The sequence below is a fragment of the Manacus vitellinus genome, unplaced genomic scaffold, assembly GCF_001715985.3.
Source record: "Manacus vitellinus isolate BGI_N305 unplaced genomic scaffold, ASM171598v3 scaffold_4_pilon, whole genome shotgun sequence".
Taxonomy (NCBI): Eukaryota; Metazoa; Chordata; class Aves; order Passeriformes; family Pipridae; genus Manacus; species Manacus vitellinus.
In genome coordinates, this window is record NW_021940604.1 from 11,543,217 (window position 1) to 11,571,151 (window position 27,935).

Genomic DNA, 27,935 nt, shown 5'->3' on the forward strand with positions numbered 1-27,935 from the left:
ACTTTTATTTTTCTTTTCTTTTGTGTCTCATGCTCTGCCATTAAGGAGATATGAAAAAAAAAAAAGCTGGGAGGGAGCATAGCTGGGACAGGTGACCTGAATGGGACAAAGTGATATTCCACATCACTGAACATCATGCCCAGCATATAAACTGGAGTTTATACTCGGAAGGAGGGCTTATCTGGGTTCTGGAATGGGGTCTGGCATTAGTCAGCAAGTGGTGAGTAATTGTATTGTGCATCACTTGTTTCTTGGGGGTTTTCTTCATTATCATTGTTATTTACTATGTTTATTATATTTTACTTTGTTTCAATTATGAAACTGTTTTATCTCAACCTAAAAGTTTTACTTTCTCATCCCCATTCCACTGGGCTGGGAGTGGGAGGGATGTGTGTGAATGAGAGGTTGCATGGTGCTTAGTTGCCAGCTGGGATCAAATCTTGACAATTCTATTCTTATTTCCTACATATTTTTTCTTTAATGACTGCTCAGGATCTAGTAGGATGGCAAAGAAGTGATTTCTGATGTATTAAATACTAGCATGTGTACTAACTGCATGGTGTTAGTTAAATGCTTATCCAGTACATAGACTGACTGATGGTATTTAAAATGTGTCTGAAAAGGTTGTGAAATGTCTAGCCAATAAATGACACTTAAAAATATTTGAGGAAAAAGATGATTCATATAAAAAGCAACCTGTACCAATCTCAAAATAGGGGAAATGGCCATTTTTTTTTCATTGTCTACATTCTTCTAGGAATTTATTCAACTAGATTTGAAGTGCAAAGTAGGTGGAATCAAATACTTTTACTATTCAGGCTCACCAATGGTAAAATACATTTAGAGTATTCAAGAGGTCAAAGAAGCTGGAATGGAGTCTGAATTAGTTCTCCTGTGTTCTGTTGCAATGTGATATGACAAAGCAAAAACAGACCAAGGGAGAAAGAAAAATAGCTCCTTCTCATTGTGATTATATGTGCTGCACATGTAAGAAGAACCAACACTGTCATTTTATGGCTCAAAATGCAGTTAAATTTTAGGATAAGTCTCTAAGAAACTACTGGATTAAGCAAAAGTATCTGCAGGTATAATCTTAGGTTATCTTCTTTCACTCAAAATCAGTCTTTACCATATCCAGGACATTCCTGAAAGTTCAAAAATTATTAAAATTTAATGGATACAATAATTAATACAGAAATGCAGAAATGTTCTCTTTAGCAGACTCAAAATCACAAGGCATTTTGATCTCCAAAATCTACAAATTACATTCACTGCCAATTTTTTTTTTCAACTTGGTAATACAAATTTAAAAAAAAAATGTTCACAACTTCCTGGGTTTTGTTGCTTTCATTTATTCCAAATGGGATCCACCATGGACTCAGGTTAATAGGTCTTAACACTGACATGATTTGGCTTGGGATCACATGGAAAAATTATTATTAATATAACAGAAAATATGTTATGCCCAATTTAAAAAAAAAAAACAAAAAAACAGGAATTTGAAACAGACATGAAATATGAAAAATAAATTACTTTTATTGTTATAAGCCACAGGGATCTGTTAATATAAACCATTAAAATACTTCCCTGTGATGTCATCAGTTACCACGTATTTGCACTCTAAACAGATTATTGTAATTTCTGTAAATATATCGCATACATTTTTAGAACTCTTTGGGGGCTTGATCCAGAGCCAACAAAAACCAACAGGCAGACAGTGAGCAGTTTCAATAGGCCTTGGGTAATCGGAAGACTGAATTTCTAAAGTTAATGAATGAGAACATCAGTGTTCAGAAGGTAGAGAGATACCACACAGACTTCTCTAAAAATAGGAAAGATTTGTGCTGCCTGAAAACTACATGCCTGAAAATACAATTCACATAGCAAGGCAACATACTTCTTGTAGCAACTGTTGCAATTGTCATGGTTGCTGTATGTCATTCAGTTATACTTTTGTGCATAGTCATCTCCCTAACCATATTATTTTGATTGATTCCAACTGCCTAAGTGGCATGCAGACTAAATAAGTGCACCAAACCTTTAATAAGTAACAGATTTGTATAAAACATTCTCTGCAAGCTAAGCCTGTGTGTCCCAGAATGTAGCCTTTATAAGAAATCTTATTCCACAATGTAATTATTTTAAAATTGGAAAATTGTTATGTGTTTTTTGCCAGTCACTGTCTTGACTGAGAAGTATGGGCTTGATCTTGCCAAACATTTCTCTTAGGTGAAAAGTTTATAACTACAGTGGCCTCACTGACATGAATTCTATATTCTGACAGGCATATACTATCCCTCCTGTTGACTAGTTTTATTTCCAGTTCCCAAAATCACTTGTGGCAATCTTTCAATTTCAACTTTAATTATTCTTTTTCATAGCAAATTTGTTTTGCTGTATATGTTCCTCCTTATAGTTTGCCCCAAGCCCCTAGAAATACTAGGAGCTAGTCACAAAGCGTTTTATCCTGGCTAAAGATTAATCTTATTTTTGCATCTATTCCCTTCTGAACTGAACAGTTTTGCAGAAAAGCTGAATCTGTAAAATCAAAAGAAATGCTTTCATTGCCTTTGGTTATACTGTGTATCTAGCTGGTCTTCTTACAATAAATCAGCAGTGCAACAGGTGGAGTCTGCATAGTTTCTCAAGAGAAGAGGGATACAGTAAGCTGTTTTCCCATCAATAGAAAGAAGATCAGATAAATGGCATTTCAGAAGTGCCTACCTTACTCAGCTACTTCAGGATGAGATGAATCTCACCTTCAAAGTCTAAATCAGAGATCTTCTCAATATCTCATTTTCTCAAATGAAACCCATTTACCATGTTACTGTGATCTACAGATAAATCAGTATGAAATATTGTGGAACTACACTACTCCTGACTCAGAAAAGCACTACCCTCTATCCAAGAAAAGCTACGACAGACAATGAACCCTTACCTTCTAAAAAACTTCTAAGACATGGATGGGAAGAAAATAAAGGAGTACAATGCATTTAAACAACACATATGAAAGCTTGGTAGACTGGTTTGCTCATGTTTACTGCACACACAAAACTGTTTATTTTTTCTATTATGTTTGCTGAAACTTTAAGGACAATTTCCATAGCTATTCCTGGCTTTTCCTTTTTAGCAGTTCAATTGTATGCACCTCTTCACCGTGTAACAGTAATATTGTTCATCTCTTGAACTGCAAATGATTGGGAAGTTATTGCTGGTCTCCCTCTACTAGGAACTGGTATTCAGAGGGTCAGCTGTGTTCAAACAGTCATGGAAAGGCATGACAGTTTCATCAGAGAATCTGCCTGTAAAGCCTGGATTTGGGTTGAGGAGTTACAATGTCAGATCTGGCAAATATGGGCAAGCCAATGCCTGTCTGAAAGAATCAACCATCACCACAATCATTCTGAGATAACACTATGAAGGTGTTGTTGAGGGAATTAGTCAGGGAAAGAAATCTCACTGTACTTTACACAGTTCAAACTGATGAGAATTAAATACTTTTGATGATCTGGTTGTCTGAAATAAGATGCAGAAGACACATGTTATTTTTCTTTTCATTTTTTGTTAAATAGATGGATGGTCACGGATACACTGTTCAGTAATGCACACATGCAGTATTAGCGTAGCTCAGATACAGTAAGTATAGTGAACATTGTATACACAACAGTGTGCCCAAATTGCAGAGGAAACAAACTTTGGTCAAGTGAACATAATGTAAAAACTGTGGTAGCTCTCACTGACATTCAATACCATCTATTTACTTGTGAATGCATTAATGACAAAAATTATCTCCGGACATGTACATGCACTCTGTATCCTGATCAGTGAAAAACCATAAGCAGGTATCAGAATGAGACCAGCAAGAAAATGTGAAAGCCTATTTCTCATTCCGAAGTTTTAAGAGAGACTTTTAAAATGGAAGAGAAACAGGAATTCATACCTTTTAAATCCCACTATGTGGTGCACTTTTAAACAGTGTGGGTGTTGAAGAACAGAACAGCAATCATCTGATGAACAGCTGCAATCTATGCTAACAACCTTACTGAAACCCATATTAAATTGAAATACTGGAGACCTTTTTTAAACACATAAAAAATCCCTCTGTGATTTTTTGGATAGCTGCTTTATCTGGCAACTAGATCTGTGCATATGATTCAATATTTGTCAGTGATCATAACTAGTGAATTTGTAGTTCAGTAATACATAGGAACAATCTCTAGCTGGTATTAATGCAGTAACTATAATGTCTCTGACTAAAACTCTTCTTACAGCATCTAATAATGTTTTGAAAGGGAGCATTTGTTTAAGAGTGGCTTCTTTTCCCTTTCTTTTCCTTTTAGAATTTGGTTTTTTTTTTAAAGCATATAAGTCAGTAAGAATGAATATCACTGGAAATACTGGATCTCCAGGTTTGTAGTAAAAATTATGCAACAAGAATGGAGGGCTTCTTGCTCTGTAGGGCTTAGTTTTAACTTACTAATACAAAAATGCATTGCACTTCCGAGAACACAGAAGTAACGTCTTTTTGACATCACTATGTAGTTTTATAAGGTAATTTGTCAACTAACTTTTATCTCAAGCTTACAAAACTACTTATCAAAATCTTAAATTTTTCCCTTTCTTCCTATAGACATCTAAATATCTAATATAAAGATCATAGTTTAAAGAGGGAAAGTACGTGAAATACACGGTCATTTTCCTTTACCATCCCAGGAAAAAACAGGAGTTGTGTCTAAGCTGTCAGAAAAATCTCCACATTCTTCTGCAGAGTCTCCCATCCTCTCCAAAGGGTAAAAAAGCATGTTTTTTTCCCTGTAATCAGTGGACTTTGGTGGGAAGGGAAGGAAGATTTGGGGGTAGCAGAGATGCATTCATCAAGCAGACTGTAGTCTCAAAGAAAGATGCTGCTCTGGGATGTGTGGCCAAATTGAACATGCAGTAGCTGAGTGTGAGCAGGAATCTGGGACTTGGTATTTATCATTTTACCCACTTCAGTATCATATGTATTCTAGTGTTTTAACTGATTTCCACAGTAAGGTCTTGTGTCATGAGGTTATAAGAGTAGCTTACAAGTTTTAGGGCAACAAAATATTCCCTTGTTAAAATGGCCTTTTGATTACCTATGTAAAATGGAAGGTTGTTGATAACAGCAAACAAACTAGCTTTCAAGCAATGCACTAGACTTCAAGAATTCTTCTATGACATTAAGTTTCATGTAGGAGCTGTTCAGCATACTCGGAAATGATACCATTTTAAAGCTACCCATCATATAAGAAAATCAAGAACATTATATATTTACGGGCTCTGAACACAGGAACTTCTCTTCCTAACCTTGCTAAGGGTCAGCATGCCAGAGTTGTCAACCATGCTACTCTTGTCTTGTCCAGACTTGCAGTACAACAGTTGGCAAATCCCAACCATTCACTGCCTCTGTATCACACACCAACAGCTCCAAAAAGCTGTAAGCATTTTGGATGACTGGACGGCCACCAGACTTACCGGGTGAATTTGATCTCTACTACAAAATTATGAAGAAAGAATGCCATAGTATTGATACAGCCACAATACCACCACAATAAGGTACAACACTACCATTTAGATATAAAAGGAAGTATTCACAACCACTTCATAGGGATTTGGCAAAAATAACTCCCAAGAAACTCACACAGAATTTATAAGACAAAGTTGTTTGTGAATCAAAATGCCTGTCAGAGATATTGAGGAGTCATGCATGTTTCCTTTTCCGTTTACAACTCAGCTATCCACAACTTCAATTCTTAACTACAGATCCCTCTCTGTCTATGCAGTTTACCTGTCTGTTAAGATAACGACCACTTTCTATAAATAAATGCTGACAAGGTTGATTTTCACTGCATGTATAGTTGTTTACTTCTGAAAAGCATTTTTTGATATGCTGCATACATTAATACATCCCTTAAAAAAATTTGCCAGTCACATCTGCAGTTTAAATGTTTCTTTCTAGAAGACAAACCCAGGCCAAGCAAGACAAAGAATCTGCTGATACACACATGTCACTTGAAGAATTCTCCTGACAAAGTTCCCACACCCAATTTAATTACTTCCCTACTGTAAAAACACTTTCCATCTGCATTTATTGTAATAGTTTCAAATCCAAAACTAACAGACTATAAAGCTAGCTAAATAAATGAATGATATTGGCCTTAGGTCCCAAGCCAGGAGCTATTCTGTAAGGCTGTGTGTCTCCAGCATTCATTTTTATGCTGATGTTTCATTTTATGTGCAGTGTTTTCACTTAAGCCGTGTTTAGAGAAGAATTACCTTGCTCTGGGCTCCAAAGTGTGAGTGCCACACAGAGCCCTCTAGTGCCGCTCCAGCCTGAGCTCTGTCAGAGATTCCCCTCCAAGACTGAAGTCACATTGTGACCAAAAATCCCACTTCAGGCATATACACAGCACTGCACATGTTCAGGCTAGGAACATTAATTTCAACTTTATCTGATATGTCCTCAAACTGAGGTTGCAGAACAAAAAAATGAAAAGCATTTGTTTGTAAATGCACCTTAAAAAATGAAACTACCAGATTTAGCCTGGTAATATGGGTTCACTTGTGCATTTGGGAGGAAAAAAAAGCATCCTATTCCTCAGACTTAGTATGAAGAATTTAATTACAGCTCATAAGAATTTCCTGATGTGCAAAGATAATGACAGTCAACAGGTTTGTTTCAATATCACACTGTGATGAAATTACATCACACTATGGACTTCATAATTCTTAAAAGCTTGGAATATAACAGTCTCATTTGGACAAGTACGACACTTAAAACTATGCACATATATGAATGTTATGCTAAGTTGGGATTCTCCATGGCATCGAAATACTCAGAAAGAGCGTGGTCTTTATAATAAATTTTAATCCAAAGCAGTAGCACAGCAGATACATTTTTCATTTAAAAGTTACAAGCACAGAAGGGTAAACCACACCTCCGCTGAAGTCCAGGGCAAAACTGGTACTGACTTCACTGAAAGTGTATTTGGACATCGAACTGTGTATTCCCTTATATACATTCAGTTCTTACCAAGTCAAATGAAAAGATAACTGACATGAGTTAATCAAAGAAATTCAGATAGTGTACAGTACAGCTTAAGTCACAGATACAATAACGACCTTGGATATTGCAGGTGACCCCCAGAGGATCCTGCTGCAACAGGAGCATAGTTAAGACATAGTTAAGGATGGGTTTGATGGGCAAACCTTAAATTATTTGACTTTTCTGAGTTCTAACCACAATGTTAGTGAAATATTGGGTTTATTTTGTGGCTGTCCCCTCCTAATTAAAGCTGCTGAGTTTTCGTGAAATTAAAATAGGTCTTCCAAACAGACACAAGACAAAGACAAAAAGCAGTGCAAACCACCAAAAACTGAGAAAACTATCCTTTGTAGCCCAACAGTTTACTAATCAACATGCATGCTTAATAGCACATCTAAAACAATTACCACTTTGCCTGCTCAAAATTATCCATACACATACATACATGTGCAAAATATAGAAGTTAAATCCATTTCCTTTTTCCATGTGAAATTAGGAAAAACTGTGCCTGAAAAGACTGTGGTTTTTAACGAATGTATGGCTTCTTCCCAGCTTATGAATACAGCATGTTTTTCAGATGTGAAAACAAAGAAGTTTTGGTAAGGGTGAATTTTCTCAAATAAAGACATAATTTCCCACACTGGAAATAAACTATATTTCAATGAACTTCAAGAGTCAGGTATACCAAAAAGGGATAAATTAAGAAACCGAGATTTGATTGCACAGATTTCCCTACACTATTTAATAGTTTGTGCTTTTTTAGTTGAAGAGCACAATTATGTGTTATGACATCATCTAAACTCAATTACCTGGATGCTAGGCTGCATCTCTGATGGGAAAAAAACCCTCCAGAGTGAATAGCATTAAAACTGACCCAACCATTCGTTCTTTGCAAAATGTGACTCTGGTGTTCTGATGCTACATATCCACAGCACAGCTCTGCCTCGTGCTCTGCCACCGTGCTGCAGTCAGCTGGCATTTGCCCTCCGGTACCATACCTGGGATTCTGCGTCTCTGAACCATCTGACTCTGTACACGCTTTCTTTACCTGCAAAAGCAAAGGAGTGCCAGTTACTCTCAAGTGAAACACAACTTCCTTGCTCACAGTTCACACACTTACAGTATGTAAAGTGGATCCTGCTCTGCTCACCATGATCTCTATAAAATACTTCCCGCACTTTACAGCAGCAGTATGCAGTACTAAACAGTGTGTTTCATTATTATCCCATGAACAGCTGCCAACTGCACTTCCCCAGGCTCCATTAGTATGTAAAATGTTCAGCTAAAATAGCTTGGGAGTAGTCTTAACTAGGAACAAAGAAACCAAAGAAACCAAAGAACCAGGTTCCCCACTTGGAAACGAGAAAGCCATACTGTTCTCAGCTTGGCCAAGAAATGTTTTTCCAGTTGATATTGCTTCTGTTTCCTGCTAAAGCTCACAATAATAAACACCAGGTTCTAGGCCAAAGTGCGCTGTTAGTTAAATATAAATAAATTCATATGGTAATTTTCATTTTGTGAATCTGTTAACTGTATGTTAACTATATTTTCCTATTGCATCAATGAACACTTACACCATTTTCACTCATATTTGCAAGATGTAGGTACATAAAGGTATTTCAATTTCCAATTTGATCTCTACAATACATTGCTGTAGGCTAATTGAAGGTGATCAAATCCATTGCTGTCAAATAAAAATAGAAAACTATACTCTTGCAGACTAGATATCTCTTTGGGATCTTCATGATTTCCAGCAAAATTTAATTGTACCTTCTGGTAATCTAAAGCACTTGTATTTTCAGCAGAGAAAAACCCATTTTGTTAATGCGGAATCCAGGGCTGTGTGGGAGGTTTCAAAGCTCCATTTTTAAAGTCATCTAGAAACACCGCAGTCACTAGGACTCAAATGATGTGACTGACACAATACAAAAACCATTTGCATTACAAACAGCATGTTCAATGACAATTTTCAGGAATGCCTTGAATCAAGAGACCCTTCCATATTTTTCTGTTACTTTACAGGAAAAAAAACCTGTGACTGTGAGTCACTTCTATTGAAGTTATTGATAAATGACACTCACCAACTCAAACAGAAAAAAGGATTACACTAATGCTTAATATTTTCCCTAAATACCTCAACTGAATGCCATTCAAATCACTCATAGATGTCTAAGTACAAGCATTATTCTACAGGTGGCCATTTCTCTTATTCATTTGCGTTGTAGATACTGAAAAAGACCAATAAGTTCGCATACATGGTTATTCAGAAAAACCAGATTTCTGTAGCAATAGTGAAAATTTCCCATGATAACAACTTAAATCTGTGTTTATTATTGTAACAGTGTCATCCAAAACACTAAAAAAGTAGGAAACACAAAGGAACTTGTAATTACATTTTGCATGATTTTTACTACAAACTTTTTTCAACCTATCCAGTTACTCACTTTCAGCCCTTCTAATTTTCCTCCTCTTAGATTGTTTCTTTACTGTTTCTACTCTGCAATTCCATGGACTTATTAGTTACAGTGTGCTACAGAGAGATGAGATCGTGCAGTAGGTCAGCATGAGACACAGTGAAGGCTCACACAACCCCAAACCTCACAGACACTATTTCATAAACACTCAGGTGCAAATATCATTGCTATAGTTTTATGTTCAGTACATTATTATTAAAGTAGAGTAAGATGTGAAGTATAATAAAATACTTCAGATACAACTACATGATCAAGTACTACAACAAATGTCTTCAGTGTGTGTTATATACAAACAAGAGAAATATTTATTCAGATTACTGTACTGAGTGTCAACATCACAGTGAAGTGTTAAAAAATATATTCAAAATCATTTAAACACACTGAAATTACAACAGCCCTTCCTTGAGAGGAAATGTGTACTTTCAGAAGCAGTTTATCTCAATCGAGCTACAGAGGATTTGGCCAGAAAAATAATATTTTCATTTCACATATAAAATATAATTTAAAATAATTGCAAACATAATGTATTTAGAACTATAAAATATAAAATACAATAACATAATAAAAATTAATTAAAATATAAATATATTTCTCATAGAGATATAGTACAAACCCTAGAAGAGCTCCTTTTTCCATGTCCCTTTAACATCTACTCACTTCCAGGATATTTTTGCTATCTCCTTGCTGTTAAATTTACTGGCATTTATAGATTCCTTTTCCAATTTCTTTGCTGTTCTGTGGTTGCCACCAGACACGCTGTCTGTCACATTTGCACTGGGACACAGATCTCACTGCCCAGGTCAGGAAAGCTCAACCACAGATTTTAAGCAGTTGCTGGAGAGTCTGACGGTCACCCAGCACATCCCACCACTCTAACTTTGCAAAATGATGGTATGTCCTGCGGTGGGCAACTACCACAGAAGCCCAAAGATAGTTCAACCAAACACTAACATTATCCGAGCACTTTTAACATACATGATATAATAAGACCCCGGGTTTATCTGTGCAGGGATGTGAGGTGCTTCTTCTCAGTTAAGCAGTAACTGGGTACTCACAGACGAGTTGTCCTCCTCCTGCTCACTCTACTACTGCATTTTGCTTTGACCAACATTACAAAGCAATTGAAATGTCTAAAAGATTATGCATTATCTGTGTGGTAAACATTAAAAAAAACAAACACCACCACCAGCCTCAAACAAAACAAAATCAACCAACCAAAAACAAACAAACAAACAAGCCCTGATAAATTTTGGTATACCTTCAAAGGGAGTAGCAGAAAAGCCACTGACCAATTATATCAAAAAGACTCACCTCCTGTGAGATGCAACAAACTTGGGTGGGACGGGAAGTCAGTATTTTTTATTTACGAATATTGCAATGAAAACACAATACTTTAAAAAATAGGAATATTTCAGGTTTTCAGCATGACACACAGATGAAGCAGTTAATCTATTATCATTATCTAAGAAATGTGCAGCAGAAGTACAGAGTACAGACATGTCTTTTCCTCTGAGACTAAATGTAAACTTCACTATGTATCTTTAAGGTCCCTCTTTGAGAGAAAAAATTTAATAAATAAAAATGTTATTTCTTAAAGGAGGAACAGGTACGTGATTTTCTTTCAAGTGGTCATATGGAATGCACACCATTTCTTTTTAAGGCTACTCAAGTAGCAAAACACATTTTCTTATTCATAAAATTATGTTACCCTTGAAGGTGAACAGAAAATCACTGTGAAAAATTTTGATCAAAGACTAAATGTTGTTTCCTTTGTATTCAGCTGTACTCTTTTACCTCTTAATCTGCTTGCTGACTGTTTTCAAAATAATTAACTTTCACTAACACCACATTTATTATTTACCTTTTCGTGTTAAATGAGAAAAAGAACCTTTTTCTTTACTCCTGCTCTGTTTTCCTTTCCCCCCTCTCTGTTTACACAGGTTTTCTCACCATTTTAGTTATATGCACGTTAAGAATCATTCACAAGAGTAAGATACCAGTTTCAGTTTGAATTTTGTCAAACTGCACTGAACTCTCCCACTCTGCTACAAAATGTTTGGAAAGTTTCAGCTAAAAATCCATCCATACAAATATTTTTGAAAACATGTCATGCCATTATGCTGCTGAATGGCTTTAGCACCTGAAAGTTGGAGGCAAAATCCCAAAACTGAAAGGGCGTGGGAGAGAGTAAGGTGTACAGATACCCAGGAACCATAATTTTTGTGAAACGGTGTCCGAATTTATTTCAGTTTTTAAGATTCTAAAAGCCCTGCTGTCACACTGTTAGTGGACTCCTGTTGCAGTCTGGCTATTGAATTTCTGAAGACCTTATCTGCATTGAACACTCTCCCATCTCAAAGATGCTGGTACTGCATGAGCCTTAGGATTACTTCTCCTGAGTGCCAGGAGAACCCAGTGCTATCAGGAAATTTGACATTACCAAAACTGTATTGCTTTGCTTTGTCAGTTCCATCTTCCACTGTTCAAGTACTCAGGCAATACCCTGAAAGAGAAAAACTTTGTGGACTCAAATACAGGGAGGAGGAGAGGAAACAACAGGGAGAGGGAATAGAAATCAGGAGAAGAAAGAAGAATGGGCTCTACACAGGGGCAAAACTAGAGGAGAGAAGAAGGCAGGCGAAAAATGTGGCAAATGTAGGAGTGGGGTGTGGACAGTGGAAGAGTACTGGGGTTGGCTGGGATGGGACAGCACTGCACAGTTTGATCTCCTCTCTAGATCTGGGACTAACAGCACAAAAACAAGCCTGACCACTCATCAGATACCTGTGAAAATCATTAGAAAAATCATTAGTGACCAGTCTGCCCAAAGCAATGGACTAGTTCTACTCCAGCTGCACTGAAGACCTAATTAACAATCCAAGTTGGGAAACTATACTTTGAACTTAGAAGATGGTGTATAAATGCTACTTTTATCCAGAAAAATGGTCTCATTTGACTCAAACTGGGGAAAAAATAGTCAACATTTTATAAAGTTTCTGCCTTCATCTTTGCCTTGGTTCATCAGATTTCATATATGAACACTGTTAAAAGCATTTGATACTATGAGGGCACTTTGAAAAAGACATGCATTTATTCACTAATCATAGAAGCACTTCAATAAAGGTATATGATAAATATTTACATGAGGAATGATTTGACATTAAGTATGGACTTTGGATGCTTCATCTTTAACAAAGAGAGATTTAAGAACATGAAAAATCTAACTACACATTCACTGCAAAAAGAAGACATCCTCTGGAAAGCCTAGTATTTCAGTAATAAGATCTACACCATAATGCATATGAAGCTGAATTTCCACAGGTCATATTAATTCTGGCATTTCCTTACTTCTGATGTTTTTCTTTGCAACATTAACATCTTTTAACATGATTTTATTGGACCTCATTACACTAGATGTTAAACCATGAAGCAGTTCTGCTCTATGAGGTGTTCTCACACTCCCTCTCTTTCACACACACACTCACCCACACAGAGGTGGTATTAAACCCATAATGCAACATGTTACTTACAGTCACCGTGTGAAGGTGGGCCGAAAAGTATGTAAAGCAGTAAGACCCGTCTGGGCTCACTGCCAAGGGAACATGCGGCCGGGGGCTGGGAAACAACTTGATAAGTTGGTTAAAACAACCAAGGGACTGCAAGAAGAAGACTATATCACCTTTTAAGGAAGAAAAGAGCGAGGCTTGGCATGGGAGGAGTGAGGGAGTGGTTATGTAAATCAAAGGGTCTTAAAAGGGCTCATCTCTCCCATTTGGGATGTGCTCAGACCTGGTTACGAGTCCAGTGCACTCAGGGCACTGTTAATAAAGTTCTTTGTTTCACTTTATTTGGCCGTCTCCAAAATTTTAATTAGAGATATTTCTCACAAAAGGTGTCATCTCCCCATCTCCCCTACCTCTTCCCAGACTAATACAATAACAACTCTGGTCTGCAACACTATGTGGTGTACATCTAAACTTGCAATGAAAAATCCAGAAGGGATACATCTAGTAATAAATACCTACAGTTCAGGCATCTAAATTGGTCTAGGCTTGTGACTCCAGGCTTCCTTTATATCTAACTGAAAGATACAGTTGTATTTCACCTGACCTAGAATTATGCCAAGATTATTTATGACTAATGGTTTCTACTCTCCTCTTACACTAAAGAGGGCAGGCAGTGGGGAAACACTGAGAAAATGGAATGGTGCTGCCAAAGAGTGAGGGACACAGCCTGCGTGTCTCATGACATCTTCCATTAAATCCTTTTTGTCGGCAACACTGATTATAACAATGGAGAGAGTTGGCTCCTGTGAAAGTGTCATGGTTTAAAGCCTCAGCTCCTTTTAACCAGTCACTGATTCTAATAATTTTAAGATGGAGCTATGACCTACAAAGCATATACTAATCTGTTAAATGCTTCCACTTTTTGAGATTACACTCTTCATCACACTCAGAACATTTTGGATTTTCTGTATAAACTGCTACCGAGAATAGTGTGGATGAACCAGAAACCTGCCTACAGATAGACCAAGAAACTTCAAAGGGGCACTGCGTTTCCCTTAGATCTTATTTCACCAGGCTGGAATGATGAGCACTTGCTGGTGTGCACAGTGCATACACATTAAAGTTAACTGGAATTTAATCAATCCAGGTAAGTGCCTTTTTCATACTTTCAGTGGGCCTATAATGATTTTTGGGCACATTGCACAGTCTTATCACTGACACAAGCCTTTGTGCAACATAAATCAGAAAGCTTTATCCAATATAAAACTATGCTTCTATTGAGACGTTTTAGAGAATGAAGGCATCATTAAGGTATATTTATGACATGAATTCATAAAATCTGAGACAACTTTAACTCCTCAGTTTTCTCATTCATATGCTATCTTTGGGGACCAAACATTCCTTTCTTGGTAATTTCTTGCTAGTGGAAGGGTTTCCTACGTGTTTGTTTTTGCAACATGACTAATGGGTTCACACAGTTCAGAGCTCTAAGCTTCTTTAAAGTCTTTTATACCTGCAAACATTTTAAAAACACATTTTAAATTGCCTTTGGCACAAGTGCACTAAAAACATCAGAGGGTGTAACGGTCAAGTCATAATTTAAGCAATTGGAACCTGTAAAGTACTAACTTCTACATTTTGAAAAGCATTTATGCATGCACTGTGGGAAAAACTGGCATTCTTTTTTTCTTTTTGTTTGTGTACTATGAAAGAAGGAAATATGCCTTCCCTTAACTGATGGGTCAGTCAGGGCAAATGCCACACCACAATGACATTTTTGTTTCAGTCTGGATTACCTAATAGCTCAGAGTTCACAGAACACTTTTTCCCTGCTCAGCTAGGAGAATGGGCCATCAGCCTGCCTCCCTTTGAAGAAAAGAAGGAGGGGAGGGGAGGGAGGAGGGGAGGGGGGAGGGGAGGGGAAGGGAGAGGGGAGGGGGAGGGGGAGGGAGGGGAGGGGAGGGGAGGGGAGGGAGGAGGAGGGAGAAGCATTAGCTCTTCATTCATCAGTTATGAAGGTTTGGAAGCTCCGGAAGCCTTGAGCTCATTTGTCATCCAATTCAGATTCAGAGAAAACTACTAAAGCACTAACATTGGTTATCTCTTATCCTTTTTTTTTTTCTATCACATTAATTTCCTCTTCTTTCTTCCTCTCTCCCTTCCTCTCTCTCAAAAAAAAACCCCGACACTAATCTAAAGACAAGCCCTTGGCCTTTTTTTGCCCTTTCAAGGCAGTGTCTCAGTGCAGCTGAATCTGCAACTATACCCTCCATGCCCTCCTGGTATCTCCAAAGTGGAAATCAGCTAGAAGATACTGTTCTTTAAAATGCTTACTGTTTTCAGTTATGTTCCTGTGACCTCCTCCATTTTTGTTGCAATCACACCATTTTTGTTAGTTTAAAGTGTTTGCTTTTTAAATCTCAGTATTCCCAGATGCCATTGATCTCTTTTCAGGAGAAAAACATACTGAAATGCAGGAAAAGAGTCATGCTGCACAATGCTTTCTAGATTTAATCTTCCGATTACTCAGCTCCACAGAAATATCATAAGCAAACTAGGCATATCAAAACTGCTTTGGAGTTAACATTTAATATTCAAAGGACTAGCGAGTCATCTCCATTATATGCATAAAATTCAGTGCCTCCTCAGAAAACCTGAACTTATTTTCTTTCCTCCTGCTTTTCAAAATCAACCAGGGCCAACAAATGCAAAGAAAAAAGAGTATAAACTTTGAAGCTGAGATTTAAAGCAATGAAAGTCAGGAAGTTCAAAAGTTAATGTTCCTATGGCTGTGGTTACTTGGCCATGTTGCAAATACATCATGCAAATACTTCAGGCTATTTTGTTAAAGGCATATAGTACTATGCCATAAAGCATAATAAAACATGCTGTTTTCTTTTCATGTAGAAACAATCTTGTATGAGGAACACTGCAGTGTATTTCTACTGCTAATGCTAACTACTCCACCACAAGTCAAGTATCTCTGCCTCAAGGCACTTTGTTGTTCTGACAATGCTGGTGTCTCATTGGAATCCAGCTTTCCCTAAGCTCACCCAAGGGCTTACACACCGACCTCCCCAGGAACAAAAGCCAAGTTCTCTCCTGACTCATTTGCCTCATCAGAAAATAATCTGTTTTTCCCCTTGAGATCAAAGAACATTTGTCACAGCTTTTCCATCCCTCACTTAGATGAAATTTAAGCAAATGGCCTTGTCGATCATCTTTTCCTTTCTGTTCTTCACTATCCTGGTTTCTACCTAGGAGCATATTGATGTCCAACTGCAGTAACCAACATGATCACATATCTGTCAAATACCCATCTTCACTACAGATGATGAAATACATATATGTAAAATATTCTGATTTAGCATAGAAGTTCTTTTACTCTCCCTGTAGTCTTCTGTTTGTCTTCTATATTTTTAATATAAATATTGCTATGTCCTCATGTTAAAAGAGATCATTCCCCAGAAATGATTTACTCTTGCTCAACAATATTCTCTTTCTTAGCTTCACTGAGAACTCACCCACCGATGCTGGGTCAGTTTTAAGTACGAAATGTCTAAAACCCCACCAGTTTCACTATCTTCTCTGTCTCAGAGAAGCACAGTCATAAGTTGCATTCTTCATCCCAGAGCTAAAGGGACTTTAAAGACAAGGATTGTGGGTTTGAATGATATTCAAAAAGCTCAGGAAAGGGAAAAACAGATCTAATGTATTCACAATACCCTGACTTGATGTGACTTTTGTACTAATTAGTTTTCAAGCACTAAAGTCTTCATCAAAGTACAACCCATTTAAGAATGAATGAATGAATGAATACCTGACTCAGATCATGGTCTGATAGAATGGGATGGAATATTTTTGGACACTGAAAGCACTGTATATGGATTCAGCTACATGACAACTTGGTATACTGGTAAGCCAAAAAAACTCCTAGGTTGAGGTTTGAATTAGTCAAGACAAAACAGTAAGCACAAGCTCTTCCAAGTTTAGCCACCTGTTCACTAGTGCAAATTTTGCTCAGATGCTTTTTGTCCAAATTTTCTTCATTGTTAGTCTTACCCAAGCTTCTGTAGCTATGGTTGTTATAAGCCAGATGTAATGGTAGGAGACCAGTGTATTATCTGCAGTGTCTGCCAGCATAACCCATGCTGTGTGACCAGTCCATCACATATATGCCATACGGAATGAGAGGTAATGTTGTACATATCCTTCAGAAAAGGAGAAAAACTAGTGATGTACTGCTGCTTTTCAGTACACTTTTTAGTATGTAGCTATTAAGAAGGACTCTTGTGACTAAAAGTCACTTCTGTGTCTTTTAGATCCTTCTTTATCTCTCAGGAGAGACAACTGTATTCAATGGACAGTGTTGTGACAGAGAGTATCAGAAAGATGAGAAAATGTAACTGACCACTATTCACAGATAAATAAGAACATCTGACTTCTTTATTAATGCAATTCAGTTCCACATCCTGACCTGAATTCAGACTGTATATGGTCTAAAATATCAAGTTCAATTAAATGATCTTGCAACTGATCACTGAGCAGTTTTGCTGTGATTAAGCTCAGGGAAAAGGGGAGGCTTGACTGCAGCGACAGGCAAGAATCCCTCCAGACTGTTGGTTTCTCCAGCTCCAATTAAACTCCAGCGTGTCTGACAGAAGAAAAAAGGAAAATTACTGCTCTAAATGTTGATTATTTTTGTCAGAAACAATACTAGTTATTCACTGTGCTCCTTCACAACTCTGAAAGGCAGGAGTACCTCTGAGTACATGTACAGAGACATGGGAATGCAAATGGGCTGTTGGTGACTAACTGCAATGACTGCAGAGTATGATCCAGTTCCACCTACGTTTGCATGGGCTTCCACTGGACTGGTGCCTTCACCTTGCTTCAATAGCAGCAAGGGTAATAGCTACAGCTGAGGTGATGCTGTATTCAGTGCTCAGCAAAAAAAAAACAAACCTGAGAGGATGAGTTGTCAAGCTTGGGACAAACCTACAAAGATTTAAGCTTAGGTCTAAATAGGATGACGGTGGTTAGGCCCATTATTGTTGATGAAACAATTCAGAATAATGAAAGTAAGCATGTGCCTTTGTAGGATAGGACGCTCAATTAATGCCAAGAAGCAACAGGTGGACAGAGCAATAAGACAGGTTGGAAGGAGGATGAACAAGGTAATATGAGCATGTAATATGAACACGATTTTAGCTCAGCACCTGCCTACCTATTAACAGCTGGCAGAGTCCTGTAGGCATTGTGAAAGATGGGAATTATGTTAAAACACTACTAAAATAAAATAAAACTAAAAAACAAAACAAAACAAAAAACAAACCCCCCAACAATAAAACCCCTGTTCTGCTATTCTGTGGTAGTTTTTCTTCTAGTAGTAGATCAAAGATATTCAGCCATAAATATCTGACTTTTCAATAGATAATATCTAAGAACCTGAATACGAACAGATAATTTGGTCTGAAAATATCCCAAGCTGAAGGCATCAGCTAACTGTATAACACTAGTATTTTTTGCACAATGCACTAAGGCTATTCCAATTAAACCCACCTACTTAAAGTGTACACAAATGACTGCGTTACAAATTATTAACAAAAGTGTGTTCAAAACTGGGGAAAGAAGTGAAAGGCGAAGAGAATAAACAAATTTACATCACATTCTACTTAGAAAACTAACAAGTAAATCTCCTGGACATTTAGAGTGAACAACTGTGCTTTTTCTCAGTTTCATACATTTCTGTCTTTTCTCATTACTTAAGCTGATTTGTTTAGCATTGCAGCAACAATTTCCAGCAGCTGTTGTAACATTAATAAACTACATCAGATAACCAAGAACTTTGGAAAACTACTTCTATCAGAGGAAGGATGCAAGAAATTATTTGTAGCTTAAACTACTTTCTGGTCAAAACAAAATAATCAGGTTTTTGTGGCCCAGATGTTGTCCAACTGGTGAAAAAAATAATTTGTTAGAGGAAAGATAAATGGACATACAATGTTGCAGTATAAAATCTCACAAAGAGTGGATATAAACTAAAGACCTATTCACATGCACTCGTATCATCATGGGACCAAATTTAGTTTGTTCCTGGTTAATTTTCAGTGCCTTTGAAACATACCAATCAAAGGGAAGAAAATGCTGTTAAGAAGTGAGTCTTTTTTTTAAGGGTAGAAGAAAAAAATAATAATTTAGCAGAGGCAAAACACAGATAAAATATTTTCTAATAAATACACAGGAAAATGTAATGCACATAATGTACACAACAGTTACCATAGGCTAGTAAGCATCACAGAAGCATAATCCTATATAGTGAGAGTACTTTTTATACATATGATTTACATTTAATTATTCTAATAATAATAATGAACATTTACAAAACAATGTTCATTAAAATTCCTATTAATATCATATGGTTAAAATTTCAATCAGAGAAATTAATCATAAAAAGATAAATTATTAATTTTATCTATTCATAGGGATAAAACATATATTTGCTTGTATACTAGTAACAATAGTTTCACAATTAGAAAGAATATTATTTTTGGTTTTTTCACTTGCTTTATACTATAGTTCCTAACACTAGTCAGAATAGTTATATTTACAGTATAAAGTATGTAAATAAATCTCAAACCATCAGTTAATAATATATTTTTCATTATTAGTCAATGGGGACAACATCAGAGGCAGTATAGCTCTTAAAATGCCACAAGAAAGAACCACTTGATAGATCATAGTTCAGCTCACATATAAGTCAATTTTGCCTCTTTTTTCAGGTTTGAAGATTTGACTGGTTTATCCCACTATTGATCTTTAGTATATTCACACAGATTTTTATTTTTTATCATTAATATTGTTATATTAAAACACATAATTTTGAAAATATTCTAAAGTTTGCTTTAATTTTAAAGATGTTTTAGAAACAAAATAGTTGAAATAGCTTTCCAGGAGCAATTAATTAACTGGTTGGTTATTTTTTTTTCCAAATTCATACCATTTTGTTTATATTTGCTGTCCTACAGTAAATTCTTTAGCCAGAAGGCAATTACTTAGAATAAGAAGTTCTTCCAATTTATTTTGGATGGTTTTATATACCGATCTCAAGCATTAAATAAAAAACCTCTTTAATTCAGGAAAATATAACAACCAAGATTCCCTAAACTCTGAAAGCATTTGAAACTGAAGTAAAAAGAGACAGCTTCATAGTGAAGAAGGAATTTCATCTACCAAGGTCAATGGTCAGGGATAACAATAAAGTATATTGCAATGTATTTGCAGTAATTTCTCCCACAAGAGTTTCCGCATTTGCCCCTACTTCAGACAAACAAGCAAATGCCCTTTGTTTTCGGCTTAACATGCTAAGTCTCCTGCATCTTTTGACCCTCCTCCCTTCTCTCCTGTCTCCCCAACCTGATCTTGGAATGTTAAGAAAGATTCCCCCATTTATCACAACCTGACAAGCCCAACAGGGTCACAGTCCCAGCCCCAGTCCTATCGTTTTGCTGATCCAGCCTCGGCACAGGCATGAAACTTCAAAGATATTTTGCCACAGGCAAAAATTAGTCCTTATTTGCTTTAAAATCCAAGTATCAATCAAGTTAAACTGTGCTTCAGTACAGTTAACATTTTGAATGTTAAGAGCAACGTGTACATTTGGTTCTTAGCTGTGACTTTAATTGAATGCAGAACTTACCTGGAATAGGAGTGCAAATACTTTAACTACAGCACAAATCTCATCATGAGATAATTCATTTTATCCATAAGAAAATCCTTGATAAAAAGAACTGTCCAAAAATTTATGCAAACACACAAAAGCACCTTTTTATACATGTGTGCAAATAAACATATATAATACAGACAGAATCTCTGTTTATGTGAAATCACTTCAGATTTCCAAGGTTTTATCAGTTATACTGGATGAGCAGCCACACTTATATGATTGCAAAACTCAGTTAATTACTTTTAAATGTTCCTGAAATTAACAACTACCGATTTAACATGAGAACAAGCAGAAAACTTTGCTTCAGTATTTAGGAAGCAAATCTTCAATTAGCTCTAGGTAAAATAATACTATCCTGGGATACTGCCTACCACCTTCTGTTCAATCCAATACAAACAACAAAATAATAATGCTTTTTAAATCAATCCAATTTCTTCAATAAGTATTTTTAACTGCATTCCTTCAGGGTTAAAATGGGATTCATCTTAAAATCAGCTTTAAAAAAAAATTCACATTTTCTTCAGATATTTACTTTTAACTGAATACTGTTTAAGAATGTATTAATTCAGGGCAATGACTGAATACTGCATAGAAAAATAAACCATATCAATATTAGCTTTCCTGATAAAGTACTACCAAAATGTATATTGTTTCTTTTTTTTCTGCAATATAACTGAAAATATTTAGTAAAATAAAATATAAAAAGAAACTAAGTAACATACTATCTAGAGCATTAAATTCTAAAACATATTCACATATCTTTTTTCCATAAATTTAATACAGCCATCTCTTTTATTTAAAAATACCGAAATAATATGTTAATTTTTTAATCTCTTGTAAATAACATTTATTTAATAAATTTTAAAATTCAAAGCTTAAAACTGAGTAAAGTGCTACTTATTTCCTATACTGTCCGAAAGAAAATGAAAATTCAATAAAATTTATGTATAGCTATCTGCAAAGAAAACAAGAGAAAACAAAAGATAAGAACGATAGGTAAACATGTGAATGAGACAGTATGCATTGAGGTTTTTCATGGGCTTCCTCTATTTAAACAGTCTATTCAGACATTTTCTCAAACCACATTCTGTTTAAGTTTAGAAAATAACCTTGACTTCTAATTTCTGTAACAGATGAATTAGCTTCCCTGTATGCACACTCTGCCATGCGTATAGATGTATGCATTCTCACACAAACATACAGATATTTTCCAAACCCAAATTCTTTTGCTTGATATTATCCACATTTACACACAGTTGCTGCAATTTGATTTGCTTTACTGTTTACAAGGTATACTAAGTACTTTTAAAAACTTCAAAATATCTTGGAAAAATGCTTTGGCAAGAACTATATTTTTAATTCAGGAAATTAAAATATTACTTGCTTTACACAGCCTTTTCAAAATTACATTTGATTTACTTTAGAAGAAATTATAATGGCTCAAAAGGTACTGAGACAGTCAAAAGCTGTTTAGCCGAAATGTATTTCAGAAAGTAGTGAACAGACCAAGAAAAGAAACATGTAACTGGATCCTGCTGCTTGCTGCTTACCAGATCACAGGCACAAAATTGAAGAATATACTGGCTGTAATAATTATCATACCTTCCTTGCAAACAGGTTCCCTACCTATTACACTTCCCTATAGCTGTAAATGCCTGTTTACATTTGGACCAAATTGCATTGCTCTTTCTTCTCTGGGACTCTGCTTGCTGCACTAGGATAACAAAACAGCACTCCCAGAGTAAACCCCTACCGAGTTTCCCTGAATGAAACAGACATTTAAGAAGCAGTAATCCTTATGCCAGCTCCCACCGCGGCCTCTGCATGAAGCACGGCAGCAGCACTTGCTGGGCTTGCTGCTGCGTGGACCCCAAGGCAGAGAATAGCATCTGAGTACAACAGCAGCACATGCACACAGGTTCCCTGCAGAAAGTTTTAATCAGAATTTAGTCTGTGCCATTGCAAAATGCACTAAAAAGTCTGAAACAAATTAACAATGAAGTAAGACTCCAATACAAACTCACAGCGGTAAGTGACAGATAACATTACAGACACAGTTAGACCGAACTTTGAGGAGGTAGGACTAATGCTTTAGCATAATTACACTTCAGCATTATTTGTTCCAAATGAATGTCTTTTCAACTTAAAAATGAACTAAATGGACTTGAATGAAGTATTAGTAAGTTAAATTTATTTTATTGTATCCACAGTTTTTGTAGTTAAGGGCTAATTAATTTGAATTCATGTCTAGACACCTGTCTCAGCATACTGGCCTTTAAGTGTCTCTTACAAAAATGTTATTGAATAACACACCAGGGAACTGCTCACAGATTTGACAAAGTGTGACATTTGCAGCACATTACAGAATAACGCGTTATATTTCTTACAGTACTTAACAAGTAACCTCCTGTGGTAAGCAAAAGCTCCTCCAGAAAGAACCTGATGGATCCAGTCCTGTGACCTACCTAAACTACTCTAGAACCACCATGAACAAATACCTTGTTCCAAAAACAAGTTTGAAACTGCTACTACAGAAAAGAAAATCAGATCTCCTTTTCACAGTAGAATCTGAATGGGAACTAATACCCATTTTTATGTCCCATTTTATCATTAAATAACATTTGCATCAATATCACAAATTAAAATCCATCATAACCTTACCTCAGTTGTCTCTGAAGAACAGAAACCAACTCCCCCGATATGCAAAGTCAGTTTCCAGGAAAAAAAAAACAAACAAAAAACCCCAAAAAAAGCAAAAGAGATTATCTGTTACGTTTTTCACTAATTAACTTCCACTGTAGAGCAGCTAAGGGTGTGCAGGCAGACCAAAAAACTTTTGCATCAATCAGCTAGGATTTTTTAAACTCAGGAATACTGAAGACACTTTGTTCTTCCTTGAGTTGTCATGCTGAGCCTAGCACAGTCTGGTTACTTAAGTTAACTAGGAGGAGATCTGGATAGTAAACAAGCTTGGCTCTGTCCAATGGCTTTCCACACCCTCCTGTTTATAGTAAGATGACTTGCATTCAGAGGTCAGCCCATCAACAGCTCCTGTCTTTCAGTGGGTATCTAATGTGCTGCATTTATCCCAAGGCTCTTTTAATGAAACCACCTTCCTGGTCCCTGCTCGCCTGCTGTCACTATGACACATCTGCTCCTTATTGTGCAAAACCCTATTAAGTGTTAAAATATACAGAAAAGTTATACCTGGGCATATATTCTGCAAGGAATTCAGATATTTATAAGTGCTTACCTTGCCTGTGAATATTAGCAAAATAAAGTCTTTTTAAAGATCAAAGAATTTTGGCAGCAACATTTATCTTGTGAAGAAAAGAAATTCAAGAGGAAGGAAGATGGATGTCATTGTTTGATCTGGATCTAAAACTTTTACAAACACTCCCCAAAAGGATAATGCATGTGCCTATGCCAGATAATATTTACTTGAATATGTTAACATACTGGAAACAAGAAAGAAGGAGTGTCCTTGAGCTCTGCTGTAAAATGATACAGAGCCAAAAAAACCAAAGGTCAACTGCCAGGACCCCAATGCAAACATCAAGTCAATTCTGGGCTGAAAGAATACATGGAATTTATGGTTCTTACAAAACAATATGGAAAAGCATATAGTTTCCTAGCTCTCATTTTTTTAGGCATACAACGTGCTACTGGTTACAAGAGGTTTGTGATCCGACTGGAAATTGTTATTTTCTTCATACAGCATTGCAAACCAAAAGGACAAAGCCCCCAGAAATTGCTTATCACAACAGACTGATCTAAATTAACTGTATCTTAAGACGAGGACAAGCAAATAATGTTTACTATTATTCTTCAGAAGTCCAAAGTCTTATAAAAATAAGAATTGAGAACCATTTCCAAATTTCTACCAGTACTTTTTTCTCATTTCTTAGCCATCAGGCAGCACTAAAAAGTTCAGCCTTTTTTTAACGTGGAGATGTGAAACTGAAGATGGCACTCTCTCCCTATGCAAACACAAGCCTGACTGCTGCTCAGAAATGCTCTTTGAGTGAAAGTTACACCTGTAGCACATTTTCGGCACCATTTTTTGTCACCACTACAGCATCGAAATGACAGATAGCAGCTTGGCTCTGTTAAAACTAATAAAACATGATTGATGAACTGAGCTAGAAAGCCATGTCAGTTCAGATTAGGATATTTGTGCCATCATTTGACAGGTTCCACGCTTTATTATTAGAAGGGACTGTGAGGGTCACTAACAAATATATCCATCCAGATTCCCTGATGCCTTTTCTTTTACTTAAACCTACTTATGAAGTTTAAATACAAAAGCTTTTTCATGTGAAATCTCAATTTTTATAAAATACTTGTGCTTAGAAATACAATATACTTCCTTAAACAGGTGCCTGTCAGCTGCTATTATCTCATGCACTGAAATCGAAGCAATCCTCATTTTACTGCATTATGTGGCATAATAAAGGCCCACCTCTTCAACAATGAAAACCCACTGGAGCATATATAAAGTACCAGGGAGAGCATAATCAGCTTTCAGATGTTGTTTCTGACATTAGCATTGGGCATAACCCCACTATTAACTGCTGAAACAACTAATACATCAGATGTGGAAGGTTGCTAATGCAAGATTGCTAATGCAAGCAGTTGTTTCTTTCACTACCAAAAGAAGGAAAACAAAGGAAAAAGCTACTGCAGAAAATGCTGCCAAAGGAAGACTGAAGGCAAGGGGACATACATGAACAGGGGGCTCCAAAGTTCCAATCCTTAGTCACTACTCAATGAGTTGCAGAGCACTCACAGTAGCAGACAAGGAACTAAATTTGTCTCTTCTTCTACCAGGCGCTGGGCAGAGGAAAACCAGCCTGGGCTTGGACTCCATCAGCAGTTAAGAAGCACACCACCAGTCCCTTTGCACAACTCCTTATGCAGGAGGTCTTCACTCAGCAGCTTCAAACCAGAGAGGATTGTCTGTCACCCCCTGCCACCACTTCTCCTCTTTACTCACATCTTCTGCCACAGACTAACACATCTCTGCTCCCAAGAATGCCAGGGCCAAAGAAACAACTGTGGATGCCTGGATGCCAAGTACAGGTGTTTATCCCACGCTGGCAATAAAAAATTTCTATGCCATAGTTCAGTGCACACACCAGCAGTGTCAAGAGATGATGAGAGAAAGTTATTATATCTACAACACACATTCTTTTCTCAGACTGACTGACAGGGAAGCCACTGTCCCAACATCCCTGTGATGGATGAACTGCTCTGTCTGCAAACTGAGGTTACTAAGGGGGAGATGTTTTTTATGGACATGTCCTTTATTTACAGCACCATTCTACGGACACGAACGTGACAGAAAGGAAAATAGCTGACATTAGCAAATAAAAATTGTATTCGAGAAAATATGAAAACAAGAAATGCAAAGTATTTTGAATTTTTCAGTTAGTTCTGCAACCAAAAGTGCTTGGTTTAGGGCCACAGTAGTGAAAATTACTTCATATATTCCTGTTCTACATTTTGTATTATATACTGTTGTTCACTGTTTGCCTGCAATACAGGGAATACGAAACCAAAAAGAAAAGCTTACCAGCAAGCCTTTACATTTTAAGCAATCTCACAAACTGACATTGCCAACTAGTGAGTTGCTTTTTTGCTGTTCCTTCAGATTTCATCATATGACGTGAACTACTTCTTAAGGTATGTTACAGGGAAAAACACACAGAGCAGCACTATGAGTTACACAGATGAGTAATCTTGTCTTATATGTTTTGAGAACCACCAAAACCGCTCCATATTTTAAGTTAGTATATTTTTCAAGCAATCAAAAGATAAAAATTACTGAAAAAGAAGAATGTATGTAGAGACACTTTTTGAGTAGGGGCTACCTGTGAGATTTTGGGTTGGTCAACAGTTTCAAATTCAATGACAAATAAATATTTTAATGGATTCTGATCTTGCACTCAAAGAGGGTTTGAAGGTGCTTTGATCAAGAGGACTGCACCAGTCCCTGATTCTCCCCTTCGGGGTCTCTCCACATTTCCCTGGCTGGCTGACTAGCTCTGGTGAATCCCAGGAAGCCTGGGGGTGGCAAACTTTATCCATAGAACAGATAATGGTATAATGGTGCCTGAAACACACCCAGCTTTTTCAGAAAGCTAACTTGGCTGCTTTTACCTTTTCTTGCTAGTTTGTATTTTTAGTTCAAAGCTAAATAAGAAATTCCCAGATCCAAACTACTGTGCTTTTTCAAGAAATTTAAATTAAATTTAAATTTACAACCCCCTCCTGGATGGCTTTGTTGACTTGTAATTTTTGCTTTGTTTGTCTTCTCTGAGCTGTATCTGTGGCAATTCATTAGACTTTACGGAAAAATAAACTATCATTTGAATTTCACTTCATGAGTGCCTCCTGCCTGCTCCAAGGTTTGTCTGTAAAATCAAGGGATCAACAAATAAAATCATTACTATTCTAATACTTCTATCAATATATGATGCTGTATTTATTAGACTCTCCAGACACTACTAACGCTGTGTTATGTTCTGCCTGGGCACTCACCAGCTTGAAGCTTTTTTGGAGGAAAGTCTGCAGTTTCATCACAGTCCCCACCACCTTCCCTCTCCTTGTTCCCCTCAGCCTTGCAGACAGTGTCTTCTCGGATACAGAGAACAACAACAAAACAGCAGATGCTAGATGGATTTCAGGATATGCACTTTCTTGACACTTGAAACTGCTATCAAAAGCTAAAAACTGTTTAAATCTCAAAAGAAGGTTAAAAACATGAAAAAACAGATCTATGAATCTAATTTTTTTCTAAAATGTATTCATTTATATCTCATTTACACCTTCCATTTTAACTGTTTCTAATAGTCATTCTGATTTAAAACAAACAAAACCATAAAATCTTAAACTTTTCATAACACATGAAGTTCAAGGTCTAAACATTGTGAAAAGAGTCTTCATATAATTTCTTCTACAGGGAAGTTGACATATGACACCTTATCTTTCAAAGGCATTTAAGGTAAAAAAAATAAATTATAAGAATATTCATTCAAGCCCCTGCTAATTATTATGTGTTTTTATTACCATATTTTCTAGGACTCCAGTCAAGATGAGCAATGTGTTCAGTAAACAGTGCTGGGCACAAATATGATCTCAACACTGAAAGCTTAAAA

General features: G+C 36.6%; 1 protein-coding gene across 6 annotated transcripts in view; it reads right to left on the reverse strand.

Moving 5' to 3' along the window:
• Positions 1-27,935, reverse strand: part of EYA4 (EYA transcriptional coactivator and phosphatase 4) — a 150,649-nt gene that overhangs the window by 62,539 nt on the left and 60,175 nt on the right. For all 6 annotated transcript variants that reach the window (XR_001921368.1, XR_001921367.1, XR_001921366.1 and 3 more), the window contains exon 3: positions 8,068-8,117. Coding sequence is in view for 1 of the 6 variants with exons in the window: in XM_018078007.1 (XP_017933496.1) it covers positions 8,068-8,117 (50 nt within the window). In the remaining 5 variants the exon portion in view is untranslated. The remainder of the gene's footprint in view (positions 1-8,067; positions 8,118-27,935) is intronic.